Source organism: Staurois parvus, unplaced genomic scaffold (assembly GCF_062004578.1).
Source record: "Staurois parvus isolate SC_StPar_1 unplaced genomic scaffold, SC_StPar_1.0 ptg000212l, whole genome shotgun sequence".
Classification (NCBI taxonomy): Eukaryota; Metazoa; Chordata; class Amphibia; order Anura; family Ranidae; genus Staurois; species Staurois parvus.
Window position 1 is genome coordinate 784,679 of NW_028318008.1, and position 24,168 is coordinate 808,846.

General features: G+C 39.7%; 1 protein-coding gene across 1 annotated transcript in view; it reads left to right on the forward strand.

Moving 5' to 3' along the window:
- Positions 1 to 24,168, forward strand: part of TBX20 (T-box transcription factor 20) — an 81,157-nt gene that overhangs the window by 50,397 nt on the left and 6,592 nt on the right. The window contains exons 5-6 of the mRNA XM_089678919.1: positions 4,131 to 4,289; positions 8,336 to 8,412. Coding sequence (XP_089535045.1) covers positions 4,131 to 4,289; positions 8,336 to 8,412 — 236 coding nt within the window. The remainder of the gene's footprint in view (positions 1 to 4,130; positions 4,290 to 8,335; positions 8,413 to 24,168) is intronic.

Consider the following 24,168-nt stretch of genomic DNA (forward strand, 5'->3'; position numbering starts at 1 on the left):
TATATTTATATATATATATATATATATATACACACACATTATATTTCCAAAAGCATTGGGACACCTGCCTTTAAACGCACTTGAACTTTAATGGCCCCCCAGTCTTAGTCCGTAGGGTCCAATATTGAGTTGGCTCCGCCCTTTGCAGCTATAACAGCCTCAACTCTTCTGGGAAGGCCGTCCACAAGGTTTAGGAGGGTGTCTATGGGAAGGTTGGACCATTCTTCCGAAAGCACATTTGTCAGGTCAGGCACTGATATGGGGGGAGGAGGCCTGGCTTGCAGTCTCCACTGTAATTCAGCCCAAAGCTGTTCTATTGGGCTGAGGTTAGGCCTTTGTGCAATGATGTATTTCAAATAATTCAATATTTAAACCTACATGTGTGCCCAAAATTAAATAAATAATTCTATCACCTTCTTAAAATGTTGAATCATAAAAAATTCATAATAAATAATGATAATACAAATCACTGCTGTCACCTTATATAAAACAAAAGATATCTAATGTGAAAAAAAAACACCTTTCGCAGTGGCGTCGTGAACACTAAACCAAAAAACATGCACATAAAGTATAAATAATTAAAAAATGTCCTTGTTAACATAAGTCCATCATATCAAGTAAGTGCCACATTAAGTGCTCCAATCTTCTTGCCAGTTTACATCCCAAAACAACACCACCAAATGCTCGTGAGACAACACTCCCTTCTGGGTGTTCACTCACCAGACCCACATTCCTTCCACTCTCATGGTTGGCATGTATTGCTTGTTGAGATTTCACTTAAGGGCACCGCTTTGTATACCTTCATAAACCTCCTTACTCCTCTCCACCCAATATTATTTCCATGGAAAGATAAAAACAATCTCCAAGGGTACAGTAACCAATATTCAAAATTGTATTTACTTAAAATGAAAAGCCACTCACAAAATAAATAAACTAAAATCGCTCATCATCATATCACTGTGGATTGACATCAGATGTGGTCATGTAAACTCTCACCACCGCCGGACCTCTTGGGAAAAAGACGCAGGAGCGTGAAATTGTCCAAAATGTCTTGGTATGCTATCACCTTAAGAGTTCCCTTCAGTGGAACTAAGGGGACAACCCCACACCATAATCCCCCCTCCACCAAACTTTACACTTGGCACAATGCAGTCAGGCAAGTACTGTTCTCCTGGCAACCGCCAAACCCAGACACGTCCATCAGATTGCTAGACAGAGAAGCGTGATTCGTCACTCCAGAGAACACGTCACCACTGCTCTAGAGTCTAGTGGCGGCGTGCTTTACACCACTGCATCCGACACTTTGCATTTCTCTTGGTGATGTAAGGCTTGGATGTTGCTGCTCGGCCATGGAAACCCATTCCATGAAGCTCTCTACGCTCATCTGAAGGCCACGTGAAGTTTGGAGGTCTTTAGCTGTTGACTGTAGACATTTGGTGCCTTCTGCGCACTGTGCACTTCAGCATGCGCTGACCCCGCCCTGTCATTTTACGTGGACTACCACTTGGTGGCTGAGTGGCTGTTGTTCCCAGTTACTTCCACTTTGTTATAATACCACTAACAGTTGACCATGGAATATTTAGTAGCCAGGAAATTTCACAAATGTACTTATTGCACAGGCGGCAACTTATCACGGTAACACCCTTGAATTCACTGAGCTCCTGAGAGCGACCCATTCTTTCACAAATGTTTGTAGAAGCAGACTTCATGCCTAGCTGCTTGATTTTATATACCCGTGGCCATGGAGGTGATTGAAACACCTGAATGCAACGATTTGGAAGGGTGTCCCAATACTTTTGGCAATATATTGTATACAGTTAGGTCCATATATTTTTGGACACAGGCAGCTGTCTTCAGTTGTTCTTTGTGGGTATTTCTGCCTTTAGTTTTGACTTCAGTAAGTGAAATGCATGCTCAATTGGGTTGAGATCAGGTGATTGACTCGGCCATTGCAGAATAGTCCACTTCTTTTCCTTCAAAAGCTCCTGGGTTGCTTTTGCAGTGTGTTTGGGATTATTGTCCATCTGAAATGTGAAGCGCCATCCAATCAACTCTATTGCATTTGGCTGAATCTGGGCGGACAGTATATCGCTAAACACTGCAGAATTCATCTGGCTGCTTCTGTCTTCTGTCACATCATCAATAAACACCAATGACCCAGTGCCACTGGAATCCATGCATGCCCATGTCATCACATTGCCTCCACCATGTTTTACAGATGACGTTGTGTGCTTTGGATCATGAGCCGTTCCAAGCCTTCTACACACTTTTTTCTTCCTCTCATTCTTGTACAGATTATTCTTAGTTTCATCCGTCCAAAGAGAGCTTTTCCAGAACTGGTCTGGCTTTTTAGATGTTTTTTGACAAAGTCTAATCTGGCTTTTCTATTCTTCAGGCTTATGAATGGTTTGCACTTTGTGGTGAACCCTCTGTATTTGCTCTCGTGAAGTCTTCTCTTGATTGCAGACTTTGACAATGATACACCCACCTCCTAGAGAGTGTCCTTCACTTCTCTGGATGTTGTAAATGGGTTTTTCTTTACCATAGAGAGGATCCTGCGATCATCCACCACTGTTGTCTCCCGTGGACGTCCATGCCTTTTTATGCTGCTGAGCTCACCAGTGCGTTCTTCTTTCCTCAGAATATACCAAACTGTTGATTTGGCCACTCCTAATGTTGCTGCTATCTCTCTGATAGATTTGTTTAGTTTTTGAAGCCTTACAATGGCCTGTTTCACTTGCATGGACAGCTCCATGATGTAGGTTCACAGCAATAGATTCCAAATGCAAATACCACACTTAGAATCAACTCCAGACCTTTTACCTGCTTAATTGATGAAGAAATAATGAAGGAGTAGCCCACACCTGGCCATGAAACAGCTTTTGATTCAATTACCTAATTACTTTTCTTCCCTTGAAAAAGGGGGGATGGCTACTCTTAAGAGTTGTAATTCCTAAAGCCTTCCTACAATTTGGATGTACATCCCCTCAAATAATTAATCCTGAGAGTTTGCACTTTCAGCCCATGTCCATTATATAATTATAGCTTGAATATGTTTTGGTAAATACCTGGAAAAAACTAAAACTGTGCCTGTGACCAAATACATATGGACCTAACTGTATACACACACACGTAATAATCTAATATTTAGGTGTTCTTTTGGTTATTATTATTCATTTTTCCATCATTTAGATTTCTGAACCAAAGATATGGTACAGTTACCCATTGTACCATATTGTTCTTAAGCATATTCTGGCTGACCAAAACAATACAAATTACAGTATATTGGTCCTATAATATAGAAATTCAGTAAATCTGGATAGTGGGTTTGTAGGTAAGAATCTGAATAACTTAGAATGACTGAGCTCTGGCCACAGAAGTTTAAATCACTCCAAAATGTAGGTCCCAGCTCATTTTGACTATAATATACTAACCTTCATAAAACCATCCTTTTTTTTCCATATTACTCAATACATTTTGGCAAAATCATGTCAGGTGCATTTAGATATTTAAAAGACTTGCATTTGTTATATTTTTCTCTTTTCTGGTGTGATCTTACAACATGCCAACAGCCTGTTTTGTATGCCGCATTAGAGAAGATTTTTATATCAGAAACCAGAAGGCTATGATGCAAACTCTGAATTAGACCCCTTCATCACTCACACAATTTTACTTTGTGGTTTGGCACTTATTTCTATGTCTATACTTTGAGTTGCTTCCAAGTACCCGTTGAAGGAGACCTATGAGTTTGAGACCTGCCTCACCAGAATCAGTGAGCTTGTTTGATGATTTCCTTGTGTTTGTACCATTGGAATTTCTAGAGCCTTTTAAATCTGCTTTTTTGGAGTACACAGCACATTAAAGCACCTTTGTGTGGTCAATGGTCTAACACACACGGGCAGCATATGAGGAATTCATTAGTGGCATTAGAAACTTGCACACAAAATTGTCACTATTAAATTGTACAGCTCTTCTGGCCACCGCTCATCTAACAGACCTGAAGAGATGTGTTGGATGTCCTAGGCTCATGTGTATTCCATATTAATTGAAGAACGACAGAAACAGATATGTCAACTATTCAACATGTAATATCAAAAAACATTTTTACATTGACAGCATTTGTCTTGTAGATTATCCTGAATTCAATGCACAAGTATCAGCCAAGGGTCCATATTATCAAGAAGAAGGACCACACTGCATCTCTACTGAATTTAAAATCAGAAGAATTCAGGACATTTATCTTTCAGGAAACTGTTTTTACCGCTGTCACAGCCTATCAAAACCAATTGGTAAGTTCATCTTCACACAACAATGGGGAAGTGATTACTCTCATATGATACAGATCTCATCAGATACAGAATTACTATAATTACAACATCTAAGATTTTTTTGTAGATAGTGCTAAAGAGTAGCAAATAAAAGCCCATTTTTAAATTAAATTTCTTCTCAGTGCTCCTTTATCGGTAATGAAGTCATGTCAAGGCATATTACAAATATCCAGGGGTGTAATTAATGAGTGTTGGAGAAAAAGCAAGCAAATTCCCGTGGATAAAAACATCACTATTCATAAATCATTTGAATAAGTACGTTTTCAGCCTTTTCACTTCTGTTGCTAAGGGTATGATTCAATTTACTTTTTCATTATTAGATAAAGGATAAACACATTACATTTTCAACAAACTATCTCATGATTTTGGATTTAAAGGTCAGGTTTCAATCTAAGTAGTCAAACCACAATGACAGAGTTGAAGTGCAGGTCAAATGACATGCTTTAAGATGCCTTTTGATAGATATTTATATTTATTGCTCTTTGGGCCAAACCATACATAGCCAATGCTTCCAACTTGTACAAACATACTTAATAAGGCCTAGTTTTTAAATAAAATTCTTCATAAAAATATAAAGTTTACAATATGCAAAGCCTATTTAGATTTCAGGTTGTCCATCAAAAGCTTTCACAATCCATTTTATCCTGTTTATATATATGTAATGTTTATTATAAATTATGTTAAAAAAATGGATTGAAGCTTACACAAAATATTAAACAGAATTAACAATTAATTTTTTGGATTGCATTTACATTTCAAACCATATGTAAATGGATATTCTGTCTTGATTCCAACGTTTAAGTACACTCACAAACTCTTTAAAAGTAAATAAATGTAATGAATTAAGAACCCACAAAAAAGACCCAAGCTACGTAATATTCGATGTACCGTAAGTGGAATACTGTAGTAAGTGAAATGATCTCGGGCATTTGGCCTCTCCTGCAGTACAGTGACAAGAAGCACTTCAGTGAGCGAAAAGTATAGACAAATTAATTAAAGTATACTTAAACCTAAGAAGAAAAATATTATATATTGCAGCTTACCAGTCCATACTGTTCACAGATGTAATGACTGCATTCTTTTTTCAAGCTAAGTAAATTTTCTGCAAGTACAGCAAAATGTCTGCTCATTCTACCAAATGGATATCTCAAACAATGTTATCAGCAGGGGCGGACTGACCATTTGGAAACTCGGGCACTGCCCGAGGGCCTGGAGTCAGTAGGGGGCCCCATGAGATGCCCCTGGTACCTTTTTCATAGGCTTTTTTGAGTTTGGGCAAGGACACAAGGGCCCCATGATCCCCTATTGCCCGGGGGCCCCATGAGTTGTCAGTCCACCCCTGGTTATCAGCTAGCTATTTTATGGAACTACAATATATGCTCTCTCCATATATAATGGACATAAGAAAAGGAGATGTTTGAAGTCCAAATCAGGAGAGCAGCATAGGGTGGCAATGCTGCTCCTCCATAGATACAGTTAAAAAGAAAGTCAATGCTAGGAGGAGAAGGTCTGGGGGAATGGAGGATGGAAAAGGATCTGGACCAAGTAGATGACAGACCTGGCAGTCACATGCAATGCCAAGCTGCAGCAAACAAGGTCAAAAGACTATTAGCATGCATTAAAAAGAATATTTACTAAAGAGACAAAACTATAATGCGGCCACTTTAGAAAACTCTGGTTTGTCCACATCTTGAGTATGTTGTCCAGTTCTAGTCACCAATCTTAAGGAAGGATGTCTTTGAACTGAGCAGGGCAACAAAGCTAACAAGGGAGACGGAGGACCTCAGTTGTGAGGAACGACGACAAAAATGAAACTTATTCTCCCTGGAGAAGTGAAGCTTACGTGAGAATATACAAATTTTCAAATGGAACTCTAGCATTGTGAGGACTTTTTAATCTTAGGTCTCTAAAATGGATATGCAGCCACACAATGAAGTTCAATGAGAAACACTTCAATCTTAAACTATGTAAGGTGTTCTCTACTGTTAGGGCAATAAGGATATGAAATTCCCTTCCACAGTTGGTGGTGTCAGCGGGGAGTGTAGATAAGTTCATAAACATTTAGATGTGTTTCTTAGTGAACACAATGCGCAGGGTTATTAACTACTTGAAGAACGCCCAATAGCAGCTTTACTGCTACAGGGCAGATTCCTTGCGCAAAATCACGTATATAAACGTGACCCACACTCCAAACGTGTTTACAGGCAGGGGGCGCACTTGCTTGCTCGCTGGCTTGGCGGTCCTGTGATTTGGATCAGCACCGATCACTCACCAGATCAAGGTCAATGTTGTTTGGACTAGAGCTGCTGATCAGTTGTACCGAATCAGAGCTCATCCTGGGTCTGAGTTTACAGAACACAGGCACAGGAAATGATGTAATCTTCTCCACATTCTGTTCCAGAGAGAAAAGAACAGATCCACGTGAGTCAAAGCAGCACGCTGACACAGTAAAAGCAGTTAGGTCACATTTAACCCCTTCGTCATCCCCCAGTTAACCCTTTCACTGTCCTGTCACCAGTGTGATTAATACAGTGTACAGATTTTTTTACTGATCACTGTATTAGTGTCACAGGTGACTTCAGGTAGTATTAGTGTCAGTTAGCATCCCTCCCAGACAGCGTCAGATTGCCCGCCACTACATTGCCATCACATTTAACCCTTTGATTGTCAGGAACATGCTCACATACACAATAAACCTCCATTAATAGTATAGCGTCTGAACGGATCATAATCTTTGATCAGATCAGCACTATACCAGCTTTTACAATAGTATAGTGTCCCCGAAAATGCAGTGTTATCAGGATCAGCCCCGACACCTGCCAGCATCTGCGTTTAGTTGTCACTTAAATTATATATTGCTCACACATGCCATGGGTATTTGTGAAATTACACCTTAAAAATACATTCTGCAACTTCTTCTGTGAGACTTTGTGGCAGTCTAGCCACATACAAGATCCTAAAATCCAGAACTGGATGGACCAGTGTCTTTCTGTGCAAGAATGCAGCCACCACATCTAAGGAATGGAAGGCGTTAAGATATTACATTTTATTTTTGTTTTTAAATCTGCTTTATATGTTGTAAAATGTATTTGAAAGATGATAAAAAAATACACAGCCATATTGCAGCATCACACTAACATGTCCCCAAAAAGGACACAAGGGAAGTAATAAAAAAATAACATATGCAATACAATTGTATTATTTCTGCATACAAGAATTCAGTACAATATATGCAGTAAAACTGTGCAATCCATTCACATTTCTCCATGGTTTATCTCTTTAAAAATGCTGCAAGTATAGAAAAATATCTGTTGATGTTACCATTAAGCTCCACTGCTGAACTGAAATCCCAAGCAGTGCTATCAGCCCTGCCTAGTTCTTCTTTTCTGGGCTACAGATACCCCCTTGAAGTTATGAATATTAGCAGGAATAGGTGTTCCGTAATTCAGCACAAGAATTATTATCTCAAACAGATAGTTAAGAGGACACTGGATTTCAGCAGGAATATTTGAGTACTTGGTGTGTTTTTAAACATGGAGAAATGTGCATATATTGAGAAACCTACTGCCAGTTTTGTTATTTTTATTTTACCTATGTGGGCATTTTAACTGCGTTGGTATTGGTCATACTGCTATATTGGTCTGTATATTACAATATTCATAGGGTAACTAAATTATACACACTATGATTTTCATAGTAACAAATAATTGTTAGATTTAACTGAACTGTAGACATTTGAGCATTTGCTTTCTTATATTAAGAACAAATATTATTCTCCTAGAATGGGAAGCTTTCTCAGTAGGCATAAAAAACAAAGGCATAAAAAAAATTGTTATAAATTGTTGTGGGCTTACAAAAAAAGAATAATGTAGTATTTCTAAGAGATAATATAAAAAGGAAATAATAGTGGGAGTTTGTGATTTTATGAGGGTTAATTGTTTGTAGGATGGTTGGGAGTGGTGCCGATGTGTCAGACCTGGAGCCATTGTGTGGCCTTGTCTTTATAGATAACCAAACTGAAAATTGACAGTAACCCTTTCGCCAAAGGATTCCGGGACTCCTCCAGGCTCACTGATATTGAGAGGTAATTAGAACTGCATGCTTACATAAATGATAAGATAAAGTAATGGTATCTATGTCTCTTGCTTTTCATTCTCCAAAAGTACAAGTTTAGAAGTGATACACATTTTATTCCCCATTCTTTCCACTTTGCTTTTTAAAATTAATAATTACAAAAGGATGTTTAAAATTAATTACATTTTGAATTTAAATTTGCATGATTAATATCTATAATTTTATTTTATTTTTTTGTAAAAAAAAGTTTCTCTCATCTGGAAATATATTAGCCATTTCAACATGTTTAGGGCTGATAACAACAGGATCACAGTTAGGTCCGTGCAGTCCTGTTAGTTGTGTTACCAGTGGGCTGGTGTTTAAAGTGTTACTAAACCCAGGACTCTGCATTCACTATATCTGGTACACAGAACATGGAAATGCAATTATTTTAGTAAATATAAACTGCTAAATACCTTTTCTCATCAGTAGTTACAGAAGTCTTGTGACTTCTATCAGTTCAGCTGAGCAATGGTTAAAGCTTGTAGGAGGAGTTTTCTTTCTGGTCTAGGAGGATGCAGAACCCCTTACCTATATCTGGACAGTGTTGATTGGACCTTCACTGATCACATGCACCCTCTCAAGTAAAAAAAAAACCTCTCTAGCATTACACACCTGAGCATTTGTAGAGTGTCTCCACACCATATGTCTTATCAGGAGATAAGAGGGGGGCACTGGAAGAAGGGGAAGATCAGAGAAGTCAGGATCAAACAGCATTATTACACAATGCGGAGGATTAACCCCTTAGGTTCCACACTGAGTTTAACAAACATGCTTTACTGCATCTACAGACTGATTTTACTGTTGTGAGTTTAGTAACACTTTAAAGAAGTGGTCCAAAAAAGTGAGAGTGACCCAGAAATGTGGGAATCAAAGTGCATGTTAACCCTGGCTCCCTTTTAGTCTGTACCATGTAAAGTGGGGTTTTTTAATCTGTTTGATAAGTGCAAAAAACTTTTTGATCTTGTCATAAATTCAGAGCTGTCCTGTGTCTTGTTCATTCTTCATTCAGTATATGAAGGACCCCTTCCAGTTCTTTTTCTTGGACTACAGAACAATTAATATCTATCTTGTTAGCTGTGGAAGGGAAAATGTTTCAGTAGTTTTAACAACAGACAACAGGACAACACTGACATTATTCCTTGCTATCCCACTCAAGCAATAGGCATGTTTTCCATAAGAGGAAATTAGGAGCTGAATGCATTTCGAGCAAATCAACATGTATTTTTCTGTACTGGCAGAGTTTTAAACAACTATATCCTAGATGAGTCAATGTATGGACCCCAAGCAGAGCCCCAGGAATATGAAAATGGTCATTTTAATTCTCTGTCTAGAGAGCCTCATCACAAACATCAAAAAATAGGGGTTCATCTGAAGTATTGTTTTTTTTAAACAAATTTGCTGGAATCTAAAAGCATTATTGTGTGGGCAGTTATTTCGTACCACAGATAGTTTCTAAGTGAAGGGGAAAAAAATTAATCATTTGTCATATTAACATCAAAGGTCAATATTGTTCATTCTATTAAAAAAGGTCAGTAACTAAAACATTCAGATAACTGAGATTTGAAAAAGGTCATAACAAGTATCTTTCAAACCATGCACATTTGAGGAAAATTGCTATACTACGTTGGACCAGAACATAATACAGTTTGTTTAATCAGGAAATACACATATATACATTATTTACAGCAGCCAATGCATTTTGCACATATTGTGCCTGGCTCCAGATCCCACTTGGAATATTATCTGCTATGGTGGTAAGAGGGAAGATTTACTGAATGAGTAGGGACTGTTCAGTATGCAAAGTGAACTCTCACTGAGCTTAGTAAAATTCATGACTGAAAAGACGCATTGAAATATGCAGTGTGGTGCTGGGACTATAAAGGCAGATTTTGATCAAACTGTCTGATGAACTGTTTGCCTGATGCAGTCTAATTAACACAACGGTAAACATTATGATTTATTAAAATTACATAGATTTTAAAAATTACAAATTATAAATACAAATTAAAATGTAATTTTTTCAGAGAGGGCACACAGAATTATTTTGCAGACTTGCTCCACAGTATGTAAGCATTTTTACAAGGCTGAATTTTAAGAGAGAAAAAACAGACAACTTTGTCGTGTTTTCTTTCTTCTTTTTTACCCTTTTGCCTTTTCTGCATCCTATTCTCTTTCTTGTCTTATATATCTTCGTCTTCTGTTTCTTTTTCTCGTTGTCTAAAGCTGGTCATAGACGAATTGAAATTTTGCCAGTTCAACAGAAACCGCAGCAGCAGTGATCATTGTATTCTGACAGCAGAAAAACTCCCGCTGTCAGAATACTCACAGTAGCACAGCAGTAGGGATTTCATACTGTGTTGATGAGGAATCAAGTGATTTTCTTACCTTCGGCCCATGTTTGCATAATGTATGGTCAGCCTTAGCTTTCTTCCGTAGTCTGATTCCTTTTTAACACCCCCGTCCTCTATTCTCCTCTATGTTCTATAAATTCTAAAATCAGGGACCATACAGGTCAAGTTTGTGTATATTCAGGAAGTGAATGTCTCTTTCATTAAGAATCTAACCCTTGACACATTATAGAGCAATAGACTCCATTGTAACTTTTGTATGCTAATGCAGTGTTTCTCAACCTTTTTTCAATCAAGGCACCCTTTAAAATTATGGACAATCTTGAGGCATCCCATTTAAGAATGGGGTGCCTCAAGACTGTCCATAATTTTAAAGGGTGCCTGGGGACTATCCATAATCTTAAAAGGGCACCCCATTCTAAAATGTGAAAAACGATTCTAATAGTTTTATATAACGCAGCAACATCCACGCATGTGGGACTTCCAACGTTAGACGATTTATTCTTTCAGAGCAAACACACTTCTGCACACTGGTGCTGACTAGTATTCCAGTGTTTCTCTTCCCCCTCAGTTTTTCTCCATCACTGACATAATGTGGCCCCAGCACTGATGGAGATGCATTTAAATATGCAGTGAGGTGCTGGGACAATAAAGGCAGATTTTGATCAAATTAGTATGCTGAGTAGGCAGCGGACATCCTCCTTATCAACTGATGATGCCATTGGTTGTCAGGAGACCAGTGGCTAGAAGGTCGTAAATGGTGCGCAATGAAAACCTGCAACTTTGTGTAACTAAAAGGCGGGCTTGTTCCACTCGCTAGCTTGTATACAAATGTTGGGCAATTTGTAGACATTTTGACAAGGCACCCCTAAAGAAACCTCAAGGCACCCCAGTTGAGAAAGGCTGTGTTAATAAACTGGACATAGTTTCTATGAACATGTACTGTATAATACCTTGGCTGTATGTGTTTGTTATTGCTTCAGCTGTGGCTGAGGATTTGTAACTTCTGTGTATCTTTTACATACTCTCTTGTATCTATGTCCTAAATATAAAAAAATAGAAATATAAAAAAAAATAACGAAAAAGTTCACACAAACTATGTGAGGTGCTTTAGTAGACCACAATTGCACAGGTAGACAACAGGCTGGTTTATTATGAAAAAAATCAAAATTAAGTGTTTTATTTAACAGAAAAAAACTAAGAATATTGTATTTTTATTTATTGTACTTTTTGCTAGGTGGCATTTTGAACAAGGACAGTCAGCTTTTAATAAAAAAAAATCCAGTAGTTAAACATAAAATTAGGTTGTAATTGGCAAATCAAAATGATATCCCCCCTGGGAAAACACTCTGGGATGTCTCCCAAATCTGCCATGGAAGCAGGCAAAACACAGTGAGAGGAATTTACTAAGACTGGATCAGCAAAAATATGGAGCTGCTGCACATATCATCTAATCAGCTTTCATTTTAGCTTTCTAGTATTCGAGCTTTCATTTTCAAAGCTGGGGGCGGACTGACCATTTGGGAACTCGGGCACTGCCCGAGGTCCCAGGGTCAGTAGGGGGCCCCAGGAGATGCCCCTGGTACCTTTTTCATAGGCTTTTTTGAGTTTGGGCAAGGACACAGGGGCCCCATGATCCCCTATTGCCCGGGGGCCCCATGAGTTGTCAGTCCGCCCCTGTTCAAAGCTTAACTGAATAAGTTGATAAGTTATGCTCAGCTGCTCCAGAGTCTTCCTGCTCTAGTTTTAATAAATCCCACCACAGACAGTGAGTATAGTATGTGCATCAATCTAAATATGGAAATTTGCAGCAAAGACTAGCATGAACCTTCCTCCTTCCCCCAGAAATACTCTCTAACCTCCCCCTAATCTGGTATAGCACTGTACACTATTAGTTTGAGTGTAAATATAGGTAGACGTTTTCAGTTATCATCACCAGCATCTAACCCTCCCTGGAAACCCTCTAAGATCTCTCCATACTCCCTGGAAACACTCTGAGATCTCTCCATACTCCCTGGAAACACTCTGAGATCTCTCCATACTCCCTGGAAACACTCTGAGATCTCTCCATACTCCCTGGAAACACTCTAAGATCTCTCCATACTCCCTGGAAACCCTCTAAGATCTCTCCATACTCCCTGGAAACCCTCTAAGATCTCTCCATACTCCCTGGAAACACTCTAAGATCTCTCCATACTCCCTGGAAACACTCTAAGATCTCTCCATACTCCCTGGAAACACTCTAAGATCTCTCCATACTCCCTGGAAACACTCTAAGATCTCTCCATACTCCCTGGAAACACTCTGAGATCTCTCCATACTCCCTGGAAACACTCTGAGATCTCTCCATACTCCCTGGAAACACTCTGAGATCTCTCCATACTCCCTGGAAACACTCTGAGATCTCTCCATACTCCCTGGAAACACTCTGAGATCTCTCCATACTCCCTGGAAACACTCTGAGATCTCTCCATACTCCCTGGAAACACTCTAAGATCTCTCCATACTCCCTGGAAACACACTAAGATCTCTCCATACTCCCTGGAAACACTCTGAGATCTCTCCATACTCCCTGGAAACACTCTAAGATATCTCCATACCCCCTGGAAACACTCTAAGATCTCTCCATACTCCCTGGAAACACTCTAAGATCTCTCCATACTCCCTGGAAACCCTCTAAGATCTCTCCATACTCCCTGGAAACCCTCTAAGATCTCTCCATACTCCCTGGAAACACTCTAAGATCTCTCCATACTCCCTGGAAACACTCTAAGATCTCTCCATACTCCCTGGAAACACTCTGAGATCTCTCCATACTCCCTGGAAACACTCTAAGATCTCTCCATACTCCCTGGAAACACTCTGAGATCTCTCCATACTCCCTGGAAACACTCTGAGATCTCTCCATACTCCCTGGAAACACTCTGAGATCTCTCCATACTCCCTGGAAACACTCTGAGATCTCTCCATACTCCCTGGAAACACTCTGAGATCTCTCCATACTCCCTGGAAACACTCTGAGATCTCTCCATACTCCCTGGAAACACTCTGAGATCTCTCCATACTCCCTGGAAACACTCTAAGATCTCTCCATACTCCCTGGAAACACACTAAGATCTCTCCATACTCCCTGGAAACACTCTGAGATCTCTCCATACTCCCTGGAAACACTCTAAGATATCTCCATACCCCCTGGAAACACTCTAAGATCTCTCCATACTCCCTGGAAACACTCTAAGATCTCTCCATACTCCCTGGAAACACTCTAAGATCTCTCCATACTCCCTGGAAACACTCTGAGATCTCTCCATACCCCCTGGAAACACTCTAAGATCTCTCCATACTCCCTGGAAACACTCTAAGATCTCTCCATACTCCCTGGAAACACTCTAAGATCTCTCCATACTCCCTGGAAACACTCTAAGATCTCTCCATACTCCCTGGAAACACTCTAAGATCTCTCCATACCCCCTGGGAACACTCTAAGATCTCTCCATACTCCCTGGAAACACTCTGAGATCTCTCCATACTCCCTGGAAACACTCTAAGATCTCTCCATACTCCCTGGAAACACTCTAAGATCTCTCCATACTCCCTGGAAACACTCTAAGATCTCTCCATACTCCCTGGAAACACTCTGAGATCTCTCCATACTCCCTGGAAACACTCTGAGATCTCTCCATACTCCCTGGAAACACTCTAAGATCTCTCCATACTCTGTATTGCATTATACAACACACTATTAGTGGGTCTGTGACTGTAATTATAAAGACATTTTCAGGAATTAGCACCCAGGTTTTCCTGCAGTCTGGTATCTTTCCTAGCTATCACCTGTCTGTTCCATCACACGCTTAACAAAGTCTGCTGGGAACCCTGACTTTTATAGGGAGGGGACTGGCACATAAGAAGACCACAATGATACCCCCATCTAATCCACATGACCACTGTTTAGATGCCAGAAAATTAATTGTTGGTACTTGGTTGCTATAGGAGCGAATGGTCACATTATTTCACCATTTTCTCAAACAACTTGGGTTTGGGTCAAACTCATGGCAGACCCAAACCTAAAGCTCATCCCTACTGAAGATAGAAAATCTCTCTTGCGAACAATAGAACTCACTTGCCACCCATTCTTTAACCAGAAAAGCAAATGACTAGAAGACCAATATAATATTTTATTCTGGCCCATATTCATGTGTTTTTGATCATGGTTACATAGTTACATAGTTAGTCTGGCTGAAAAACAACAAAAGTCCATCCAGTTCAACCATAAAAAAAGTTCTAATCCTACACCCACAGTTGATCCAGAGGAAGGCAAAAAACCCAGCAAAGCACGATCCAATTTGCTCCTGCAGGGGAAAAAAAATCCTTCCTGACCCCCCGAGAGGCAATCGGATATTCCCTGGATCAACGTTCCCTATAAATGTTCTATCCAGTTATATTCTGTGTATCTAAGAAAGAATCAGGGGCGGACTGACAACTCATGGGGCCCCCGGGCAATAGGGGATCATGGGGCCCCTGTGTCCTTGCCCAAACTCAAAAAAGCCTATGAAAAAGGTACCAGGGGCATCTCGTGGGGCCCCCTACTGACCCCGGGCCCTCGGGCAGTGCCCGAGTTTCCAAATGGTCAGTCAGCCCCTGGAAAGAATCCAGGCCTTTTTTAAAGCAATCCACTGAGCTGGCCAGATCCAACTCTGGAGGGAGTCTATTCCACATTTTCACAGCTCTCACTGTGAAGAAACCTTTCCGTATTTGGAGATTAAATTTCTTTTCCTCCAGACATAAAGAGTGACCTTTGTCCTCTGTGATGACCTCACTTTTTTTGGAGGAACAATAGACAATGAGCTCAACATTGTTTAGTTCATCTAAATGCCGTTTCAATGTCTCATAGACAGCCCAACTGTTGCAAAGTAGAAATGAAAGGCAAAACATTTGTATAGATATAAAAAACATTATAAGTACCTTTTTTCTCTTTTTTATAAGTGATTGCATTCCCTCTGTTCTCAGCAGCATAAGAGCTAGGGGAGGAGAAACAGCAGCACACTGAACTTCCTAATTAATAGCAGTGCAGGAGGGACAGGGGCGGACTGACAACTCATGGGGCTCCCGGGCAATAGGGGATCATGGGGCCCCTGTGTCCTTGCCCAAACTCAAAATAGCCTATGAAAAAGGTACCAGGGGCATCTCATGGGGCCCCCTACTGACCCCACGGGCCCTTGGGCAGTGCCCGAGTTTCCAAACGGTCAGTCCGCCCCTGGGGGGGGGGGGGGTGCCAGCAGCAGAAGTCTGATCATTGTAGAAGAGTGGGCTGGGATCCCAGCATAGCTAGAGAACTGACCACGCTGTGTTCTCCTGCATAGTGTGGCCAGTTTTTAACAGCAGAGAAGCAGTGGGGCTGGCAGGACACCAGGGATTTCAGTCAAAGTTAACAATACAAAGAGAACAGGATATTTTTTCCTATAAGTACCTGGTACAGTGGGCACATATCAGGAATATGAAATGTTGGGTTTACATATTTTTTAATATTGACAACATCCTTGACAACAGGCATCCAACCTAATCATTTTACTGAGACAGAGGAATCTGCTAGAATATTATCCTTGATGATATAATGGAAATGGAGGTTGTCGATATGATAAGATACAAATACACTTTTAATTTTTTTCTTGTTAACATTTTAACTTAAGATCAGAATGATAAAAATGATAAGTGACAGTTACACTTGCAGCAAATCCAGATTTCACTTTCTGAACCTGAGTTATGTGGATCGATGTTTTTGTCGGCTCTAGTAAAAAAAAGGAAACCAAGGCACCTGATGGAGCAGTGAAATTATTTGACAAAATAAAATGTGATTTCACAGCAAGTAGCCAACTAAATTAACAAGCTGCTATCATCTCAGAAGAAATAAAAATGAAAACTTGGCCTGACCCTCTTAAATGGAACCTGTCAGCCATTTTGAACTTGCAAAAGCCCTAATAGCATGCACTTCAGGAAACTTTTTATGAACATTTTCTAACAATATAAACTATACTGTGGTAGATATAAAAGGCACAAATGAGTGCAGCCCTGTAAGCAATGATACATACTGTAATACATTGATTTTTTAAACGCAAGCAGCAAAAGCACTTGAATTTGACTTGGCATCAGCCTCTTGCAGTCTGCTGTACAGTCTGTGCTGCAGACAATGGTGATTGGGAGAGTGAGGCAGCACAGGGAGCCACTATGATGTGCTGTATTGGAAGAAACATGCTGATAGGAGGAGAAAGCAGAGTAAGAAAAAAGATAAAGTTATTAGTGTGTTGCTTTTCCTATCACTGTCCAGTCACAGGGTAGAAGTAGGGAGCAGACCTGTATGTGAAAGTGAAACTGCAGCAGAGAAAGTTCAAGTCCCCTGCCAGGCCAGACTAAGCTGTGTAGTAGAGCTGTATAAACTAAGAACTGGATGAACAGAAATACAAATAATTTGGCAGGTAAAACAACTACCATATATAAATATAAATGTGTTTATTTAGCTGCTTGCCTGGAGTTCAGCTACAAAAAAAGTTATGAAAGGCTATTCAGAGGCACCCATGTCACTGTTGCTTGACAGGATGCAAGAACCAGAGGTGGAATGTTCAGCATAGATTTTCCAGCAACAATCAGGAAATGTCACAATCTTGTACTGCTAAGCAATATCCTGAAAGTGCCAAATCTGGGATTATGTGATGTCACAGGAGATTGGCCTTTTTGGCTATATAGTATGGTTCCAAAAGGATGGCCACCCAATAATGATCCTTTTCCTTAATCACACATATGTGAGGTTCCTTACATAGGCTCCCAATGTTGTCTCAGCCATTGAGGACGGAGAGTCCCCTTAGAGCCGAAACTCTCGTGGAGATTGATGGGGTTCAAGTAAGAATAGAATACAGAACGCTTAGACCCCAAGCACTCCAGAGCCAAATTCCTTCACTTGCACAGATATACATGAATTAAAATGGTTGTAAAGGCTGGTTGTATGCATGAAGGTAAAGATCCTTCTGTGTGCTTCCTCCTCCCACAGCCTCCCTAATACTCACCTGAGCCTGATCTCGGTCCAGTGATGTGCAGGGAGCCTTGGCTGTCCCGGGTCTCTCCCTTCTCATTGGCTGAGACAGCAGAGGGAACCATTGGCTCCAACTACTGTCAATCACAGCCTGTACCCCAATGAGAAGAGAGCGGAGGGCAAGTCCGAGATGCTTGCTATTGGAGGAACTGGTCAAAGGGGAGGAACCAGGAGCACCAGCCGGGGACCCGAGAAGAAGAGGATCTGGGATACTCTGTGCAAAACCATTGCAAGGAGCAAGGAAGTATAACGTTTGTTATTTTTTTTTTAATCAAACCTTTTAATATCACTTTAACAACCCTTAAGCTGGCTAAATGCTAGCAGAATTCAGTTTGAATATTTTTGTTTTAAAACCAATTTTTGATTTTATCAATTTTTTCAAATCGCCAAATCGACCTTTTTGGTTTTATTCACACTGACAAGAAAATTCGCAGGAGCAGGATGAAAAATCTTTATTGAATGAATGAATTTCCAACAGTGTATGTGGTTTATTTGTTCAGGAAATTACGTTCATTTTAAAAATGGATTTTAAAAGTAAACTAAATGTTCAAACAAGATTCGTCCCGTCATCGAATGTATGCACGGAAATTCGTATAAATATTTGTTTGAAAATCTACTAGTGTATGGTCAGCTTTACTGAACAAGCTTGTGAATGCAATAAGTAAATCGAGCTGCCCACCCCCTTTCTGTCTTTATCTCTGGACATCGTTATGCTTTTCCTTTTTTAAAAGGCTAAAAAGAATACTGTTTTGAAAGTACTCAAACTCCATGCATATTCCATATTTACCCTGAGCACATTGTCACTTCTCATATTGTTCACTGATCTGGTTAACTAAATTAAATTGAATTACACAAATGATCTCAAAGCACCTTAAAGAGTAATTAGTAATGACCAGATTAGCATGATTGGACAGTAAATTAAGATAAGAGCAGACCATTAGGTGTCTGGCGGAATACTTAGAGGGCATATAGATAAAACCTTAATGTCTGACCCTCAGTTATTATACATCCACGATCCAGCACTTTTAATATATCAATTGCACATTGTACTCATATTTTTTTAATATATTTGGACGTATATATATTTTCTAGTAATGGCCTATATGTCATTGTTAGATGTTTAACACGGCCTTTCCCCTAAACAGCCTTTAGGGAGAAATCTAAATCAGATCAATTGATCTTCAGAGAAACAAATTCAATCAGTCTGGAGTCAGTTAGTGCACTAAACCGCCGAGTAATTGGATTGCTTCTTGTAACTGATTAGAATCAACTTCTATCTCCAAACAGCACAAAGCGATTTCTTGATAGAAAATTCACTGCATAAAATTTTATTTTATTATATCGTCATAGAAATTGGAGCTTTTGGATACAACTGAATATTACATTCGTATATGAATATAGAAATATTTATATACATATCCTCTAACTGACAACCATAAAAGAAAAATTCAAATCATATGCATGATAAATTTACACCAAAAGTAATCACTAAAATATTCCAGCAGCTAGTCACACGCAATTGGTAACAATAATTTACTCTCATGTTAAAGAATTATCATAGAGATACTGGATCTAAACTCCAAAATGTAATATTGCAGCTTACCAGTCCTTGGATAGCATTTTGATCCATCTATGGCCAGCTTAGTACAAAATATGGCTGTTTATTTTACCAAAATTCCAGTGCCCTTGTAACTGTGCAGTTGTGGGTGATTTTCACTGCACCCATACGGGGCCCCAGAGAGAGAGCTTGCTAGTGGCCCCAGAAACGCTGAGGCTGCCATTCAACACAAGGCTCACTTTAAGACAACACTCCAACTTAAAAACGATGCTTCTTCATAGGATTTCATTAACTCCTTAAAGTCTATGGCACAATTCTTTAACTCATTACACTCTGTACTCTATAGACAATGGCTCAATACCTTCGTAACTCTTCTCTCTGTATCATGCAGCATTTCTGAGCCAGTAATGCTGGGCCTGTTCTGGACTCCCGCAGCCATTACCTTAATTACCTCACTAATAGGGGCGGACTGACAACTCATGGGGCCCCCGGGCAATAGGGGATCATGGGGCCCCCCGGGCAATAGGGGATCATGGGGCCCCTGTGTCCTTGCCCAAACTCATAAAAGCCTATGAAAAAGGTACCAGGGGCATCTCATGGGGCCCCCTACTGACCCCGGGCCCTCGGGCAGTGCCTGAGTTTCCAAATGGTCAGTCCGCCCCTGCTCACTAGTGACATTGATTTGTATATTACTCTTAGAAATACTAGGAAACTTAAAACAGAGCTCCACCCAAAAGGGGAAGTTCCGCTTTAAGGGCTCGTCCCCCTTAAGAATTGTTACCTTTTGGGGAGCGGGTACCTGATTTTGACAGGTACCCTCTCCCACTCCAACCTCCGAGGCAATCGCCGTTCTGTTATACACCATGCATGCACCCCTATAAACTTTGTCCTCAAGTAACATCAGACTAGGCAAAGTTAAATAACAGCAAAAGTAATTTTACTGGAGTTGTTTAAATATAACTTGTGAACAATTCAACAAAGATATGTTTAATACACATTCCTATACATGATCTTCTAAGTGCCCCTTAGGTGTTCTCATGGCACCCCTTGCCAATGATGTAGTCATACTTTGAACAGGTACGAAAAGTCCTTAAAGTCCTTGAGTCAAAAGCATGAGTACATATCCCTAGAACCTCGACTGGGCTCCCACAGGGGGTGGTTAAGTGCAAATAGTTGATCACATCCCAAGCAGCCTACATGTTCCTTGGATCCTGAGACCTGGAATCGAAAACCTCCAGTCATCCTACTCACTGTAGTGCCCCCCCTCCAAGAAGTGGTTCCTCCCTTTCTATGTGGTTGCCCCATAAGGGGGCGGTACTTCCCCCAAAAGACCAGCAGAGTTAACCCTTAGGGCTCATGTACACTGCACTAAGCTGACGTTCAGGACCTGTTCAGCGTTGTTTTCAGCAGCCCCTGAACTCTCCCCAAAGCTTTCCTGTGTCCATGTACACATCGTCATTTACAGTCGTTTACAGGCAGTTGAGTTTACAGTCATTTTTATGAACCAACTTGCGTTCAGGCGTAGATTTTTCTGGCGTTTCAAACGCTTGTAAACACGTGTAAACGCAGTTAATCGTGTTTATAAGCATTTGCGTTTAGAAGTGTTTTTTAACTGTTCCATGTCCAGATGCTGTTCAGAGCCTTTTTTCATCATCAGAAATGCATGCAAAGCATTTTCAATGTATTTAAATGGACCCGGTACACCAGCGCAGTCAGTTCCAGGTTTCACGTGAAGGAAAAAATAGTAGAAAGCGCTGCATTATGCTCATGATGGGATCCATAGTGAATACAACCAGAAAAGATGGGTAATCTCAACACATACTGATCTCTCTGCTTCTGTTCTCTCTATTCCTCTCAAAATGTCTCAAATAGTTAATTATTTACTGTTTTTCAGTGCATTCTGGGCATTTGGGAAGGTCTTCTGAGGTCATCTTTTAAAAACGCTTCCAAACGCACATAAACGCGGAATGCAAACGCGGCTAAACTGACGGTTTTTAACCTAGTTTTCCAGCAGTCAGTTTCCATCGTTCAGAAGAGTTTTCCAAACGCCCCGTGTAAATGAGCCTTTACTTCCCAGGGAGTACTACCTGAGCAGGGCAAACACAACTAAACAGCGCAACATATTTACATTACAATACAGAAATCTAACCACATACCCCAACTTGGGAACAGTAAAACATGGTCAACAAAACAGAAAACGCTTAACATCCATTGCAAACACACTGAACTATGCCAGGCAACTTTATTACTTTTCCCAGCAATCTTCTCTGAATTATAAAAAGCCTCCCTTTGTAATGGAGATGGAAATAGGAGGAGAGATATGTAGTCAAAAATCAGAAGAGCAATCTAGGGTGACAATGCTGATCCCCTATACAGTAGATACAGTGCAGTGAGTGAGTGTTGTCACTGGAGGACAGAACATGTGATACTAGCAGGACCACCACCTAAAGATACTGTAAAGGGAAAAAAAACAATGCAGCCAGCAGATCGAAGAACCGTTTTTGTTTTTGGGTTTAGATACACTTTCAAATGTTACACTACTATAAAAAAGCAACTATTAGTAGACTCCAAGTGATCACATAGTGAGTACATTCTCAATAAACTAAGCAGCATGAACATATAATACACTTCTATTTTACTGTACATTCCATTGACAAATGAAGACCATGCTACTGAACAGCCCATAGGGGTCTGAAACATAAATAAGCAAATATATTATAATTTAAAAAATTAATGAATTGATGAGTAACATACTGTAGGTTCTCAGTTAAGACTTTTGGGTGCTTGAGTTAAAAGACAATAAATAATGAATAGACCAGCGCAAACATAGACCTCCACACACCATCAATACATAAAGTGCATCATAATAAAAAATTAATAAAATTAATAATTAATATTAATAAAAATCAATAAAATTAATAATACAATTTTATTAATATTAATTATTAATTTTATTAATTTTTGTTATGATGCACTTTATGTATTGATGGTGTGTAGAGGTCTATGTTTGCGCTGGTCTATTCATTATTTATTGTGGTTTGTGTTTTTTGCACAGTGCACAGCAGCAGTATAGAACCTGTGGGAATCTGTTGGCGCAGGAATAATAGTTTATATAAAAGACAATAAGACATTTCTCAGCTTGTTGAAAAATAAGATGTATTAAGAGATTATTCTTTGGACCATACCTGTAATGTACAGCGCTGAGCGAACTATTGGCGCTTTATAAATACTGTATAATAATAATAATAATACCTAGCCACTGTATAAATCTCAGTTGAAAAAAAAAAAAAAGAAAAAAGCTCAACTTTTGTTTTCCTTCTCAAACAGCTCCATCTGGTGGTAACATATTTCCATCACACATAAGGCCCATTGCGTGATGGAAACGTTAAGTCGTTCATAGTAAGACTACATGTCATTGAGAATTGCTAGGATTTGATAAAGATTAGTATTAAGCAAGAGTTTTGCATCCTTTATCGTATGCACCAGCATAACTGCCATTTTTAAATGCTGACCTTTTTTTTTATTTCTATTTCCATTTTTTCACAATGTAAAAAAAGTTGACAAATTGGCAGGCCGATTGAGATTCCTTTATAATGACCACTGCAGATTGGTGGACCTAAGAACCTAAGAACAGAGGGTTAAACTTAAGGATTTTAACCCCAAAATAATTTTAGACCCCAATGAAGTTAAATCTTCAGTCTGCTTTCCCCCATATGAGCATACAGCATCTACAGTATGGGAAATACTTTTTTTTTTAGTTTTTGAAAAAGTACAGATTTTCTTTTTCTCTGCCCCATCAGGGAGATTTTCCCTCTGGTGCTGTCCCCAGAGAAACAACAGGAAATAAGATGTGTTCTCAACAAAATGAGGGGACATACTTTCTACCAAAGAAGTAATCGAAACAGATTTAACCATTGGAAGATTTTTTTTTTGTTTTGGAAAAGAGGAGAATAGTTAAAACTCTTCAGGTTTTTCTTTCTGTGACCCTTCAAGGAGATTTTGTCCTAGACACACAACAGGAAGTAAGTTGAGTTGTCACCAAATTGAGGGCAAATCTTCTTTTCCAAAGTAGTTACCAGAACAGATTTAACCATTGGAAGATTTCCCTTCAACTCCTGTTCCTGTAACAACTTTTTGGGATTCCTATCACTTTCGGTACTGAATACAATGGAGCAATAAGAGCTTTGGCTGTACTTCTCCTTTAAAGTGGTTCTAAAGACTATCTAAAGACCTACAATAAAAAAGAGGAGTATACTTATCTGCTCTGTGCAGTGATATTGTACAAAGCGGTCCCTTACCTGTTCTTTAGTGGTCCCCTGACGCTGCTTCCTGCTCCTCTACGTGCTATGGGGGGCAGCCATACGGGTATTTACAAGCCGGCCTGTGTGCATCAATAGACACTCCGCTCTCATCTCACAGGATCTGACTGACAGCAGCAGGAGCCAATGGCTCCCACTGCTCTCAGAATCTCCTGTTGGACCAGTTGGGCACAATGACGGATCGATAGTGGATGACATATTTTTACCTAAATGCAGTGATTGCATTAAAGTAAAAAATGATTTGATTTGAGAACCACTTTAATAATATTTGGCTTTACATAAGTAAGTGAATTGTACTGTATATCACTGGCCTCTAAGCTTAGACTAATATTTACAAAAATGACTTTGTCTTAACTGAGTGCAAGTTTTCTTCCTGAATTAAAGCTGAACTCCGGGCAGATAATTAAAAAGTATCATT